The following is a 16378-nucleotide window of genomic DNA, read 5'->3' as shown; positions in this document are numbered from 1 at the left end:
TAAAATCGATATGTAAGTGCTACCTATGACATCATTTAATTAACAAGGCACCTATGAATATACTTGTCTATAGACATCAACAGACAAGAAAAGCCTGATAACGAAAATTCCAAATTTATTCTTACATTGAAAATCATTATGAACTATTAAGAGGAATTAAACAAAAAGCAAATAAAAGGAAATAGCACAAAAAATTAATTTGGTTCGCAACTCCTCTTCAGTAATCTGACCTTTCACACACAGATATGAATCGATCAACCCAGGCAGGTTTCTGCAGCTAAAAGAGGTCAGCAAGATAAAGTTAAAAAGTAGATCCAACTTCAGCAACTTGATCATCGTATCTGTGAAGGAGAACAGAGCAACCCTGAAGCATCTGCCCCAACCACTGCAAGATCACAGATAGTACACAATTGCCCTTCCTGGCTAGGAATGAAGCGTGTAGTGCAATATGGGCAAGATACATCTTTCTGTCCTCTGTAAATTGGCACATGAGTTGCCCCACATACCACAAATGGGTTTCTGAAATCATAGTTCAGCTGAGAGGCATCTGTCATATTCCTCTCAGCAGCTTGAAGCACTTGCCTTGCTGTCTTTGCTTGATTCTCATTTGTGGGGTTTGTTTCTAGTAGACGACTGGCAAAGTTAGCTGCTGTAGCCATGTTCTTTGCCTTGAAGCATACAGACATTGCATTTTGCAAAGCAAGCCTTAAGTGAGGTGTCCGAAGGTTGCAGTGGGTGAAGTAGGCAGCAAGCTCCTGCTGGCGTACTGGATTGTCTTTCATTTCTTTCCTCCTAAGCTCCATCTGTAGACCAAGAACATACTCCTTAGCAATAATAATCAATTCCTTGACCTCGTCAACTTCCCTCCTTGACTCCACAACAATCAATGGAATTGTATGAAGAATGTTGAGGAAAAGCCGAAGAGCTTCAGTGAATTTCCCAGCCGTCGTGGCCTTGTAACCGGCATTCACCTTTTCATCCAATTGAGAGGAATTGAACACAAGTGCTGGTGGACCCCTCACATTAGGACTAGCAGATTCATTCCATCCCCGCTCAACTGCCAGTGAAACCACTGGTGCAGATGCAAATGCACGGAGATAGCTACGGCTACCAGTGTCAAGATCAAGAAACATCAATTTCAAAGGGGCAAAGTTTCTAATGCCAAGTTGCCTGCTAAGCAAACGCATTGCTGTATCAAAATTGCCAGCTGCTGCATGTTCAGCAGCAAGAGATGATCTCTGAATCCAAATCTGACTTACAGGCATACCCAGAGTAGGTGCCACAAAAACAGAAGACCGAGCATTCCCAGAGACCTTTGGGGTGTCTGCCTCAGGGGGAAGTTCCAAATCTTCAAGGTCCCATCCACCCTCTTCTTCATTTTCTTCAGCTACTTCCCCATCCTCCAAAATTGCAGTAACATCATCATTCTGTAAGCCATCAACATCAACCACATCAAGATCTTCACCCCAATCACCTTCTACACCCTCCTCCTCTTCATCCACAGCACCCCTGCCAATACCGCTATCCAATCCACCTTCAAATATGCCTTTCATGACTCTCAGAAGGGGCCAATCACCACCACATAAAACGGGGGCAGAAGGCATCAAAAGGGAAGGTTCTTTCCCCTCTGGCAAAGGAGGGACATCATCTCCCAACTCAGCTGCTAACCTTTCAGCCACATCCTGTAGACCATGGACTGATGCTGTAATGTAAGCAAGAGGCAAGTGACCAGAATTCTCCAAGATTTTAACTCGTTCCTGGATATCACCAAGATACAAAGCATTGTGAAACTGACCCATAACATCATTCTTAACTTCTGCAATTTTCAGCATCTTGGATAGCTTTTCCAGATTACCGGTTATGAGATAAAGAAAAGACAACCTCTCAAAGTTTTTTGTCTTCTGATAAGCATATTCCACTATACCTGCATTGCCTTGGCGAAGGGCCTCCACACCCAACCTATACCAATGATCTTTGTCATCTATCTCCTTAGCTGATGCAACAGCAATTTGAATGTTCCCACTCTCTAGAGCCAAATTAAAGCGTGTTTTCTCATCTTTGACAAAATGGAGAGCCACTTCAGGGAACCCCTTTTGTTGCAGATAAGCAATCATGGCCTCACCACAAAGCTGGGAGTTTCTTATCATGCTCATAACATGATCATATCTCTTCCGAAGCAGAGAGAGCTTGAAAATGTATTCTGTAGCATCAATGACTACAGTCCTATTCTTCCCATCACGATCCAGGCAAAATAAAGTATTTCCTGAAACCTTTGTTATGTATATTGGAACATCAAGCGTTCGAATTATTCCACTATCTCCATTGGGAAGGCAGTATTTTATATGGTTTAGGGTGGTGTAAATAAAAACACCATTGTCATCCCAGCCTCCACTTTTTACACGTATTGTCTCATGAAGAGTGCACTGGTGCACAAGCTTCTTGTTAGTAATGATAATGGCATGCTTGCTGAGCAAAGCAACACTTTCCATATCATTAGACCAAACAATATACTTCACAAAGGGGGTTTGAAGATCACCAAGAACAATCCTCTGCTGGAGATCAAATATAACTACTCTATCCTCTGACCTACACAACAAGTTACCTGTTCCAGCATAAAATATTGCATCCGTAGGCACTGGGAGGCCACTCTTTTTAACTACTTCATTTTTTAGATTCTTAATTAAGACTTGGTTGTTGCCTTTGTCGAGCACAGCAAACCGATTTCGAGCCACAAATATAGCAGAACTCCCAAGACCTCTCTTTGCCTCCTGCAAACTGTCACCCCTACCAATGCTGTCTTTTGGTATCACATACAACTCATACGATCCTCCATCCACATCTGAGCAGATAAGAACAGCATTTTCTGTAGGACTGTAAGAAAGGGTCCTTGGACTTTGATTCAAGGTTGTGGAACCAGGCCGTCGAATTGGAATTACTTGCGCCTCTCTTTGAGTTGAAAACTCATAATATCTTAAAAACCGGTCTTTGGCATAAAAGAGAGAATCCCCACTCACTGCAAAAGCAGGACGCTCTCTCTCTAGCTTAAATACAATCATGCCACTGTCATGTCCAGCAGCCAAAAGATTCATTTCAGGATGGGCAGCAAGAATCCAGAATCTGTCATGTTCTCGACGGAAAGTTTGAAGTCCAGTTCGCTTTGTTACATCCCACACACGAATACTTTTATCCTCGGAATTAGACACAATGATGTCTTGTTTGGCATGAAACATAACACATGACACATTATTCATGTGCCCTCTCAAGGTATCCACTTCCCAAGCCTTTGTCTCTGCCAACAAATAAACAATTGACTCAGTCCCACAACAATTCAGGGGTCTGAATTCTCTGCTGCAAAAAAAATTTGATCTGCCAACTTTAGCAGGTTGTACAAGGACACTCTTTGGGCCCCGCACCTATACACTGCCAAGATCATAAATATAATGGAGGATTTGAGGTAGCTTGGCTCATATATAATGGGCCATTTAGCATACATCAAATTTCAGAAAAAACAAAAAAAGAAGATAATTAGGTAAGTTCTTATGAAGATTTTAATTGGCCAATAAGTGTACTTACATAAGAAAAAAATTAATCAATATTGCTAGTAAATGAAATATAAATGGAGAAGAAGGCACAGTTTCCTAAAATTACCGTTCATACGCCACAATTTCACTTGTCGATCATCTGCTCCAGAGACAATCAGAGGTAAGGTGGGGTGAAATGCAGCCCAATTTACTCCTCGGTCATGACCTTCCAATACATACTTAACAACTGAGTCAACACCACCAAAAAGATCTGTGTTCATCTGACTTAACCGTAAAATGTCATCCGCTGGGGAGACAGTCTTCTTTCTCAGGGAACCAATATCCCAAACCCGAACAGTCTGATCGAGGGAGGCCGATACAACGAGGTCTTCTTTAGGATGGAATGAGGCACACATAACATAATGATTATGGCCAGTCAACACAGAAATGCAAGTTCGTGACTGCCAGTTCCAGATGCGAATAGTCTGATCATCACTGGCACTCACAATCCACGGATGCTCATGATGAAATTGCACAGTACGAATATAATCAAGATGCCCAAGAAGTGTGAAAAGACATCTATGCAACTTGTAGTTCCAGACCTTTATCTTGTAGTCATCCCCTGAAAGATCCGATCATTTTTAGTATCATTTGTATTGCATAAGAATCCTATGCTTTGTAAAAGAAAATCATAGTACAAATGTAACATTTTGAGTTAATAAAAACTTCAAATTCAGACTTTCCTTGCCCATGTTGACCAGTTTTAAAAATTTTCAAATTACTACACTCAAAGGCATCCCTTTTCAGCAATAGATATACTAAGACAGTAGTTTAACATTTAAGGTGCCAAGTTGAACAACGAGTTATTTCTCAGTTTAAACAAAGCGAAAGGTGCTACAAAGTGCTATTCCCCTATCTTCTAGGCAGTGTAGCCTGCCAAACAAAAGTACAAAAATAATTTTGTATTACAAAATTATCCTTTCATGACTCTAAATTATAAATAAGTAAATTTTGATTGGTCTTCTTACATAAATCTATTTATATTCTCCTAATTCTAATGACAGAATCACTAATAAGAGTGATGTGGATTCAATTAAAATGGAATTTAAATTGTAAAAAATTTAATATATTTCAATCCATTTGTATTTACAAATTTTAAGTGCATTAAATCCTTAAATATTTGAAACCAATTCGCACTTTTTTGTATTCAAACTTTATGTTGTAAGAATCTTCATGATCAAAACTTTATAAATTTATAGTTTAAAAAAAAGGCATCAAGACAATATAAAGAGATCTATACGTTGCAAGTAGTATACACAAAACCACGGAATAAATGTATATAAATATATGTGTTCATGCAGATATGAATGCACATACCATAGCCTATATAATTCAATCTATGGTTGGATTGGCAGTCATTTTCTCGAGAACGTCAGTCAGATCTAGAAGGAGTAAACTAAGGCCAACTACATGAAATCGCTCTAGTAAATCTAGATCCAGTATTACAATACGCACCAGATTTTCTGAAGTTTGATAGTAACAAGCATAAAAGAGCTCCACAAGTTAAGCTACTCCAATCCCAATTAATCGACACAAATAATAATTTCATATCCAAATCCCAAGATCAATAGAACAATCAACTCGATTTACTAAGCAGAGATAAAATTGAGCGTAACTAAATGAAATCCGAACCTCCAGAGACAAACAAAGGCTGAGACATGTGGAAATGGACGCCGCGAACGGGGCCATCGTGTTCGTCGAATCGATCAATCAGAGTACCCATACGATAGTCCCATAACTGGATAACGCCACTGTGGAGACTGGCTAAGATCCATGGCCTCTTAGCGTGGAAACTCAGTCCCTTCACTCTATTACTCTTCGTTTCAAACTTTGTCAACATCTTCGTCCCCTTTTTGTTCTTATTCTTCTTTCTCTTCGACCGCCAATTCTCTGCAAAACAAAACCAAATCCAACGTCTAAATAAAATAATCCCCGACAACCAAACAGCGAGAATTGGATTTGGGAACTGAGAAAAGAGATAAGGAAGATCGAGGTTGTGGATACGAAATTAAGAAGAAATTACCTCAGATCTGATGCCGCATCTAAAATTACAAACGAAAACGATAGCACCTTTGTATCTTTAGCTTTATATGAAAAGAAAAGAGAGAGGCATCGATTCTCTCTGTTTTAAAGATTAATGGCTGTTGCCGTAACAAAGCTATTGATTGTTAAGGCGGGTGCCACTGGAAGAAAATATTTATAAATCTTTAAATATATTTTGTTGGTATTTAAGAACCGGAAAGGCCCGGTTTAAGATCTCAAAGTAAGAGAGCCTAATATATCCTTAATAAGTAATGGCCATTAATCTATTTGAGGTCTTTCCCAGCGGACAGTGTTGGGCTAAATTAGCAAGAGAGTTTGTACACATATTACCTTCCCTAAAACTATGGCGAATATCTCTTATCCAATTTACTTGGATCAAAGTAATACAAGCATATAGATTGTCACAAACATTCTTCTTTAAGAAATGGACTACCACTGTTGTATTAAGGTCAACAATCAATTGGTCCAATCGCAAGTTCTTGACTAGCAATAAACCCTCTCGAATGTTCCAAAGTTCCGTTGCCAAGTTGTCTGTAGCACCAATATTTAGCACAAAACCACCAATTCATTCTCTATTCGAATCTCGAATTAAATCTCCTATAGATGCGCATCTACAGTTTGATTTTTGTAAGCACCATTAACATTAAGAATAAAACAATTTGGTTCTTACGACTCCCACTTGACCCATTTAGCCACCCTGTTACTATTATGCTTTCGTGCCATGGCCTGGCCAATTTCTTTAGCTAGATGCTAAGAAATCAAGCTTGTGAAAAACCCATTTGTTTTTGTTTTTCCAAAGTTCTCACATAGTTATAGAAAATTGAACACTCTACATCAGATTATCAATAATTCTAGACTTACTAGAACAATTTCTCCATATCCATTCTTTTAAACTTGAATTAAAAAAACTTTCCTCCTCAATTTCGAGATACAACCAATGCCTCCAAACCTTTCTCCCATAAGGGCAATCTTTAAACAAGTGTAAAACCGATTCAACACAAAGTAAGCATCTAGGACAAGTCACAACATCCACCATTTGCTTCTTCATTATATTTTCATTCATGTTTAGTTTATCATGATACAAAGTCCACACAATAAATCGAACCCTTTCTATACAATCTAAGCTCCAAATCCACATCAGGTCCTCCACTTGCAAGTTTCCAACCTGTTGAATTTGCATTAACTTATAGGCTGAGCTAGCTATGAAACCTACATTACTCTCCCCACACCAAGTTATTTTATCTCTTCAAAGATTTGTTAAAGGTATTGGAATTGCTCTTATTTTCAATAATTTACTTGAAGGAAAAATATGCCAATTAAAGTCAAATTATCATTCCTTGTGACTATTAATAAAATCAACAACCTTTATAAAAAGCAACTCATTATCAACAACACCAAGAGCATACCAAATAAAAGGGTTATCACTCACCCACCAGTCATGTCAAAAGCTAACATTTTTAACTATTTTCTATTCAAATTCAACAATATTATGCACTTCAAATTACCTTTCTGTCGTAACGTGCGGGTCCGGGAACCCGACCGTTAGACGCGAATGTGAAAACTCACTAAAAAATTAAACTAAAATTAAAAGTCGTCACCAATCTTTTTTACTATGTGCGATTGGCCACCTATTGACTCGATTCTAATCGATGAAAACTTAAATTAATTTTAAGCCCACCGAAAAGAGCCTTAAACTGGTCTACAGTTTTCTATATCTAGGCTCGGGAGTACGGTTACGCCCGGAAAAGGATTAGCACCCCCAGGACGCCCGTTCCATGAACGATACCATTCTTAGATTATCCTAAACAAGTGTAAAACCGATTCAACACAAAGTAAGCATCTAGGACAAGTCACAACATCCACCATTTGCTTCTTCATTATATTTTCATTCATGTTTAGTTTATCATGATACAAAGTCCACACAATAAATCGAACCCTTTCTATACAATCTAAGCTCCAAATCCACATCAGGTCCTCCACTTGCAAGTTTCCAACCTGTTGAATTTGCATTAACTTATAGGCTGGGCTAGCTATGAAACCTACATTACTCTCCCCACACCAAGTTATTTTATCTCTTCAAAGATTTGTTAAAGGTATTGGAATTGCTCTTATTTTCAATAATTTACTTGAAGGAAAAATATGCCAATTAAAGTCAAATTATCATTCCTTGTGACTATTAATAAAATCAACAACCTTTATAAAAAGCAACTCATTACCAACAACACCAAGAGCATACCAAATAAAAGGGTTATCACTCACCCACCAGTCATGTCAAAAGCTAACATTTTTAACTATTTTCTATTCAAATTCAACAATATTATGCACTTCAAATTACCTTTCTGTCGTAACGTGCGGGTCCGGGAACCCGACCATTAGACGCGAATGTGAAAACTCACTAAAAAATTAAACTAAAATTAAAAGTCGTCACCAATCTTTTTTACTATGTGCGATTGGCCACCTATTGACTCGATTCTAATCGATGAAAACTTAAATTAATTTTAAGCCCACCGAAAAGAGCCTTAAACTGGTCTACAGTTTTCTATATCTAGGCTCGGGAGTACGGTTACGCCCGGAAAAGGATTAGCACCCCCAGGACGCCCGTTCCATGAACGATACCATTCTTAGATTATCCTAAACAAGTGTAAAACCGATTCAACACAAAGTAAGCATCTAGGACAAGTCACAACATCCACCATTTGCTTCTTCATTATATTTTCATTCATGTTTAGTTTATCATGATACAAAGTCCACACAATAAATCGAACCCTTTCTATACAATCTAAGCTCCAAATCCACATCAGGTCCTCCACTTGCAAGTTTCCAACCTGTTGAATTTGCATTAACTTATAGGCTGAGCTAGCTATGAAACCTACATTACTCTCCCCACACCAAGTTATTTTATCTCTTCAAAGATTTGTTAAAGGTATTGGAATTGCTCTTATTTTCAATAATTTACTTGAAGGAAAAATATGCCAATTAAAGTCAAATTATCATTCCTTGTGACTATTAATAAAATCAACAACCTTTATAAAAAGCAACTCATTATCAACAACACCAAGAGCATACCAAATAAAAGGGTTATCACTCACCCACCAGTCATGTCAAAAGCTAACATTTTTAACTATTTTCTATTCAAATTCAACAATATTATGCACTTCAAATTACCTTTCTGTCGTAACGTGCGGGTCCGGGAACCCGACCGTTAGACGCGAATGTGAAAACTCACTAAAAAATTAAACTAAAATTAAAAGTCGTCACCAATCTTTTTTACTATGTGCGATTGGCCACCTATTGACTCGATTCTAATCGATGAAAACTTAAATTAATTTTAAGCCCACCGAAAAGAGCCTTAAACTGGTCTACAGTTTTCTATATCTAGGCTCGGGAGTACGGTTACGCCCGGAAAAGGATTAGCACCCCCAGGACGCCCGTTCCATGAACGATACCATTCTTAGATTATCCTAAACAAGTGTAAAACCGATTCAACACAAAGTAAGCATCTAGGACAAGTCACAACATCCACCATTTGCTTCTTCATTATATTTTCATTCATGTTTAGTTTATCATGATACAAAGTCCACACAATAAATCGAACCCTTTCTATACAATCTAAGCTCCAAATCCACATCAGGTCCTCCACTTGCAAGTTTCCAACCTGTTGAATTTGCATTAACTTATAGGCTGAGCTAGCTATGAAACCTACATTACTCTCCCCACACCAAGTTATTTTATCTCTTCAAAGATTTGTTAAAGGTATTGGAATTGCTCTTATTTTCAATAATTTACTTGAAGGAAAAATATGCCAATTAAAGTCAAATTATCATTCCTTGTGACTATTAATAAAATCAACAACCTTTATAAAAAGCAACTCATTACCAACAACACCAAGAGCATACCAAATAAAAGGGTTATCACTCACCCACCAGTCATGTCAAAAGCTAACATTTTTAACTATTTTCTATTCAAATTCAACAATATTATGCACTTCAAATTACCTTTCTGTCGTAACGTGCGGGTCCGGGAACCCAACCGTTAGACGCGAATGTGAAAACTCACTAAAAAATTAAACTAAAATTAAAAGTCGTCACCAATCTTTTTTCCTATGTGCGATTGGCCACCTATTGACTCGATTCTAATCGATGAAAACTTAAATTAATTTTAAGCCCACCGAAAAGAGCCTTAAACTGGTCTACAGTTTTCTATATCTAGGCTTGGAAGTGTAGACACCCTAAACCATCCCCTCACCATCCCTTCACCATCCTTTCCCATCAAGTCCCCAAGCACCACGCACCAGGGGTTCTGGCCACTAACTCCCTGGTGCCAGAACCCCCCCCTCGCCGGGTTGTCCAAATTTTTGGACAACCCGGCTCTTTAAAAAGACACAGACCAGAGGAGACAAAAAAAAAATCACCAGCAGTTAGCCACAGAAAAAGAACAAAAAAAAACAAAAAAAAGCAAGCAAAAAAAAGAGAGAAGAAGAAGAGAGAGAGAGGTGAGAGGTCGGCAAAGGAGAAAGAAAGAAAGAAGAAGCCAACGGGGAGAAGAAGGAGAAGGAGAAAGAAAGGAAGAAAGAAGAAGAAGAAAAAAGAGAAGGGGGACCCGCGGGGAGAAAGGAGAGAAAGAGAAGGAGAAAGAAAGAAAGAAAGAAGAAGCCAACGGGAGAAGAAGGAGAAAGAGAAAGAAAGGAAGGAAGAAGAAAAAGAAAAAAGAGAAGGGGGACCCGCGGGGAGGGAGAAGAAAAGAAAGAGAAAAAGAAAAAAAGAGAAAGAAAGGAAAGAAAGGAAAGAAAGGAAAAAAAGAAAGAAAAGGAAAATAAAAAAGAAGACAATGCAAGTTGACCAAGAAACAAGACAAGAAAAAAGTGTGGGCTCTTGAATTCACCTGGATTTCGTCGGACTCAAAATTAGGTAAGTTTTGTATTTTATATTATTTGAGTTATTATATTATTAGTATTAATTTTATTAACATTCAATATAGTTTTTACAAAAATTATAAATGTATTTATAAAATAATAAATAAGAAAAAATATATTTAAGAAATCAAATAAATAATTAAATAATAATAATAACGATAACAAGAGTAAGTAAATGCGAAAAATAAAATAAAAAAAAGAAAGAAATAGTTATATTATAAATATATTTAGATAGTTGTAAATATAATATACATACAAAAATACATGATACGAATATAAATATATATATATATATATAAAATGAATGAAAAAATAAAATGATTATTGGAAAAATTTTACTTAAGAAAGGCAAAGAGTTGCTTTTTTTTAAGTGAATTTTTTTTGGGTGCAAAGTTCGAGACGGATTTTCACCGAAGCGTCGGGATAAGTCCGAACTCTAAACTCCAATACCCGTTAAGTCAAATAGTCATTGTTAAAAAATAATATATGTAGGAAAATTTTGTTACATTTGAATTAATTTAAATAAATATTACTAAATAAATTTAATCCAATCGTTTAAAAATTAATTAATTATTTATTAGATAAGCTTTGTAATCAAGTAAAAAAATTGATCAACAACAAACATGGATTTAAATAACCAAAAAAAAAATAAAGTATATATAAAAAAAAAATAAAAAATAACAAATAACAAATAATCAAAATTTTTAAATAATCAATAAACGCGTGCATGTAGATACCATCATTTTATACTGTCATTGCATGCCACTCTTATTTTGCAAATGGCGCGGGAATCCCGATGATGGGATTTTCCCGAGGAGCTTGTAGAGACGAGTTCTTCCGGGGATATCTCTAGGTGAGGAAGATTTCGAGACTTCACCAAAGCGTTGGGATAGTCTTCGAATAATTTTCCAATAAAAGATTATCGATTCCATCATTTAAAATAAACAAGTCACGACATCATTTTACGTTTGCATCATATGCATATGTAAGACCAAGTGAAAAACTCAGTCTGACAATTCAATAAAAATTTAATTAATAAAAGAGGGATTAAACTAAGAAAAGGCTATATTAAGATAACTTAAGATTAAATGGTACCGTTTGTAGAACGGGCGTCACGGAGGTGCTAACCCTTCTCCGTGCGTAACCGCACTCCCGAACCCATCTTTAAAAAACGTGGACCAGTTCTCGTTCTTTCGACGGACCTAAAATTAATTTAGGACTTCGTCGATTAAGAACCGGGTTAATAGGTGACCAATCACACCTTAGATAAAAAAGATTGGTGGCGACTCCCACACCCACACGATTTTAATTTTCGCCCGCGTCTGGCGGACGGGTTCCCGGACCCGCACGTCACGACAGATGGCGACTCCACTTGGGACTTCGAGAGTCAAGCCATTAATTAATCATAAGTTATCTTTAGCCTTGAATAATTTGTTGTTTTCCCTAGCATCAATTTTGCATATTTTTGTTTAATGCATTTATTTATTTTGCTATTATTACTTCACTATTTTAATAATTGCGGGAAATTTATGATAAGGGAAATGTGAAATTATTGGTCCAAGGTCGGTATATTCCTTCTCACACACTACACATCTTGCATTCATGCATAAGCCTTCCACCCGGGCTTTATCCTTAATTAGGAGGGAGTTAAGTAGCTACGCTCTCGTGAGGTGATAACCTCCGCATGGGCTAGTGAAGACTCCCACTCAAATCGAGCCTAGTCCGTTTGAAGCCTGTAATGGGTGAGGACCGGGGTGCCTTACTAGTCAGTGTGGACGACAGTGAGGAGCGATTTGAGAACCTTTAGCTCCATTTTCAACCCAAACTCAGCATGTAGAATACCGAGAGTCGCCTTTGCTTAGGTAGAGCTTCACCCGTGAGAATATACCTTTTGACTAGGTACACATGAAGGAATTTTCATAATCCCCTTGTTCTAAATTTTTCTCCGCGAATAATAAAGGTATCAGGTTATTAATTACTTTCATTCATCTTTTGGAATTTTTGTTTATAGTGCTAACTTGAACTTTTTGCATATGCATGTTTGCATCATAATTTTGTATATAGGAAAAGTATGTCATTTGACAACCATTGACAAAGTAGATGCAAAAGATGACTCCTGAATTGCAACAAGAAACAATAGCTTATGCATTGAATTACTTTGTTGATGGGTGTTATGTGACAGATACTTTTAGTACATGATCATTCATATGTGCATAAATCTTCATTTCATGACAATAAGTATTTTCACCTGTAAATAAAGATAAGGGGTTCATTTTTTTCATTCATACATGCATCTAATTCACGTTTATGATTACAATAAGGTTCCAAAAATAGCTCGACCACCTAAGCCAAGTGACCAATGTGTTCATAATACGCGTCGACGAGCAAGGATCATGGAAGAAGAACAAAGTGAGCGAATGGATAGAATGGAGAGAGCTCAAGAAGAAATAAGAGAACAGTTAGCAAAGATGATGGAATTGATGATGAGTCTCAGTAAAGGAAAAAGAGCGATCGAAGAGCCAGCTCCGTTAGAAAACCCACCAGCACAAGACAGTGAAAACCAAAGGGACGATCCATCCTATCCCCCAGGGTTTACTCCACCACATGCCCAAACCTCTCAAAGGGTCCACCCTCAAGTGATGCCATCCATCTATTACAATGCACCACCCCCGCTAGGCCATCAACCGACTCAGGGGCAATTTGGGCCATACCTTAGGATAAATCCTGCTGAACCAATACACGTCCCAGATTTAGACGACCCAAAAGAACAAGAGAAACTGAGAAAAGACTCGTCGCAAACAGGAGAAAATGAAAAAGACCAGAAGAAGTACGACTTATTGGAAGAGCGTCTTCGTGCTATCGAAGGAGTTGATAGGTTTGGTACCATGGACGCAACCGAGCTATGCTTAGTGCCGGATGTATTGATCCCTGCCAAGTTCAAGGTTCCGGAATTTGAAAAATATGACGAAACAAAATGTCCCATGGCACATATCACCATGTACTGTCGGAAGATGGCTGCACAGTCTCACGATAATAAGTTACTGATCCATTTTTTCCAAGACAGCTTGACTGGGTCAGCTGCTCGGTGGTACGTACAGCTAGATCGAAACCGTATTAAGACTTGGAAAGACTTAGCAAGAGCCTTCATAGCCCAATACAAGCATGTGGCTGAATTAGCCCCTGATCGTTTGTCATTACAAACTATGGAGAAGAAGCAAAGCGAGAACTTCAAGGAATATGCCCAAAGGTGGAGAGATACAGCAGCGCAAGTTCAGCCACCTCTCACTGATAAGGAGATGACTGTCTTGTTCATAAATACCCTCCGAGCTCCATTCTATGAGCGCTTGATCGGCAATGCCACAAAAAACTTTGCAAATCTGATCTTATCGGGAGAAATAATAGAAGGAGCTATCAAAAGCGGAAAAATTGAAGGGCATGAAGTTGCCAGCTCGAAGAAAGGGAGTACGCCCAAGAAGAAAGAAGGAGATGTGCAAGCAGTCGTTCACGATGGCCAACAAGCCCACAACTTTAACCCATATTACTCGTACCCCCCATACCAACCCTTCTATCCGAACATAGGCAACATCACACAAAACCCATATGTGTACCAACCTGTCCCGCAACCAACATTTCAAACCAATGTTCTTCCACAAACTCCACCATCAAGACCGGTAGTTTCAACCAATAATCCTGGCCATGGTCAAAGAGGACCTAAAACTACCCCAGAAAGACCAAAATTTGATCCTATTCCAGTCCCTTACATTACATTGCTGCCACAACTCATAGAAAATCGACTCCTTGCTCGAACCCCTTTAGAACCACTCCGACCACCTTTCCCGAAATGGTATGATCCGAATGCGCATTGTGATTACCATTTTGGAATTCAAGGGCACTCCACCGAGAATTGCACTGCTTTAAAACACAAGGTCCAAGCGTTCATTAAAGTAGGGCTTTTAAATTTTGCCAAAAAAGACAATTCAAATGTTAATGGGATGATTCGAAGGGTGAAAAAGAATGTCGACGAGATTCGAACACCGATGGATAGAGTGTTTGAGGCGTTGTCCAAAATAAAAGCCATCACTCCAGAACCGATAGAGATAAAAGAAGTAGGACATGATCTCACCCTTTCTTGCAAATTTCATATGGGGGTTGTTGGACATTCCATTCAAAATTGTGATGGCTTTCGTCTTAAGTTGCAAGAGTTGATGGATTTGTCAGAAATCGAGTTTTATGAAGAAAGTGAGGAGGAAGAATTTTGGAAAAAGACAATTCCCTTTTTGTATGAAACCTTTCGATTCGTGGGGTGCAAGGCATCGGACGAGGTCAATCAGGTTCCACGGATGTTTGGTGAGCTATCAATTCATATGATCAAAGATGAAGAACTTAACGAGATCCCTATGGTGTACCCAGTACTGCCAGGAGAGGAGCTAAGTAATTGGACAGCCACGGAATTGCCCATCATCTTTAAGTCTTCCGAAATGTAATGAACAATTTTATCTAAATGCCTATGCCCAAGGGTGTTAAGAGTAATTTCTTGTTTAAGTAGGGTTTTCTGTTACCTTCATCATTTAAATAAATGACAATGCATAATGTGCTTAATAATTCATCAACCTTTTTGCATGTTTCCTTTCATCTATTCTTTTAGCCAATAAATACTCGCCCATACACGCGTCCAACTTTACCTGTTTGCAGGTCTTTAAATAATGAACACGAAGACAATCTAGACAACGATTTGAATATCGATTTTGAGATAATTCCGAATATTGATGAATTGAAAAATGAAGAGGAGGTGGATGACTACAGCTTACCCCCTGATTTGTCGAGAATGTTGGAACAGGAAGAAAAGGAGATTTTACCTCATCAGGAACTCACAGAAATGATTAACCTCGGAAATGGGGAAGAGAAGAAAGAGGTTAAGATTGACACCTCGCTGTCATCCGATGAACGGCAGAAGCTGGAAGAATTGCTCCGTGAATATGTAGATGTGTTCGCTTGGTCATATCAGGACATGCCAGGTCTTAATACTGACATAGTTGTTCACAAGTTACCTTTGGAACCAGATTGCAAGCCTATTAAACAGAAGTTGAGAAGGATGAAACCAGAGATGTTGCTGAAGATTAAAGAGGAAGTAAAAAGGCAATTTGATGCTGGATTTTTAGAGGTGGCTAAGTACCCTGAATGGGTAGCTAATAAAGTTTCAGTTCCTAAGAAGGATGGAAAAGTTCGAATGTGCGTCGATTATAGGGATTTGAACAAAGCGAGTCCGAAGGATAGCTTCCCTTTGCCACATATTGATACTCTTGTGGACAACACGGCAAAACATGCTTTGTTCTCATTCATGGATGGCTTTTCTGGTTACAATCAGATTAAGATGGCACTCGAAGATATGGAAAAAACAACATTCGTGACCATGTGGGGAACGTTTTGTTACAAAGTAATGTCATTTGGATTGAAGAATGCAGGCGTCACTTACCAAAGGGCAATGGTAGCTTTGTTCCACGATATGATGCATAAAGAGATAGAGGTATACGTGGATGACATGATTGCAAAATCTCATACAGAAAGGGATCATACTGTCAATCTCAAGAAACTGTTCGAGAGATTGCGGAAGTTCCAGCTCAAGTTGAATCCTGCAAAATGCACTTTCGGTGTAACCTCTGGGAAATTGTTGGGATTCATAGTTAGTGAAAAAGGAATCGAAGTGGACCCGGATAAAATACGAGCTATTCAAGAGCTACCACCTCCCAAAACGCAAAAAGAAGTGAGAGGATTTTTAGGGAGGCTGAATTACATTGCTCGATTTATATCCCAGCTCACCTGCAAATGTGATCCAATCTTCAAG

At 38.3% G+C, this 16378-nt stretch overlaps 1 protein-coding gene across 1 annotated transcript; it reads right to left on the bottom strand.

Moving 5' to 3' along the window:
* Positions 1 to 34: 34 nt before the first annotated feature.
* LOC18607712 (coatomer subunit alpha-1) lies at positions 35 to 5778 on the bottom strand. The gene is made up of 4 exons (XM_007042006.3): positions 5605 to 5778; positions 5214 to 5471; positions 3649 to 4143; positions 35 to 3289 (listed from the first exon to the last, which is right to left on the bottom strand). The coding sequence occupies exons 2-4, from the start codon at positions 5419 to 5421 to the stop codon at positions 333 to 335; spliced, it is 3660 nt and encodes a 1219-aa protein (XP_007042068.3). The 5' UTR covers positions 5422 to 5471; positions 5605 to 5778; the 3' UTR covers positions 35 to 332.
* Between the last annotated feature and the right edge of the window lie 10600 nt (positions 5779 to 16378).

Source organism: Theobroma cacao, chromosome 2 (assembly GCF_053813885.1).
Source record: "Theobroma cacao isolate CCN51 chromosome 2, ASM5381388v1, whole genome shotgun sequence".
NCBI lineage: Eukaryota > Viridiplantae > Streptophyta > Magnoliopsida > Malvales > Malvaceae > Theobroma > Theobroma cacao.
Note: the sequence above shows the minus strand (reverse complement) of the source record. Positions and strands in the feature narration are given on the sequence as shown.

Excerpts from the sequence above, each read along its gene's own strand:
- LOC18607712 (XM_007042006.3), bottom strand. The coding sequence starts at position 5,421 with ATGTTGACAAAGTTTGAAACGAAGAGTAATAGAGTGAAGGGACTGAGT. Across the intron at positions 4,144-5,213 it reads GCCTTTGTTTGTCTCTGGAG|GGGATGACTACAAGATAAAG; the intron begins GTTCGGATTTCA and ends CGGATCTTTCAG. Across the intron at positions 3,290-3,648 it reads GAAATTGTGGCGTATGAACG|AGACAAAGGCTTGGGAAGTG; the intron begins GTAATTTTAGGA and ends ATTTGTTGGCAG.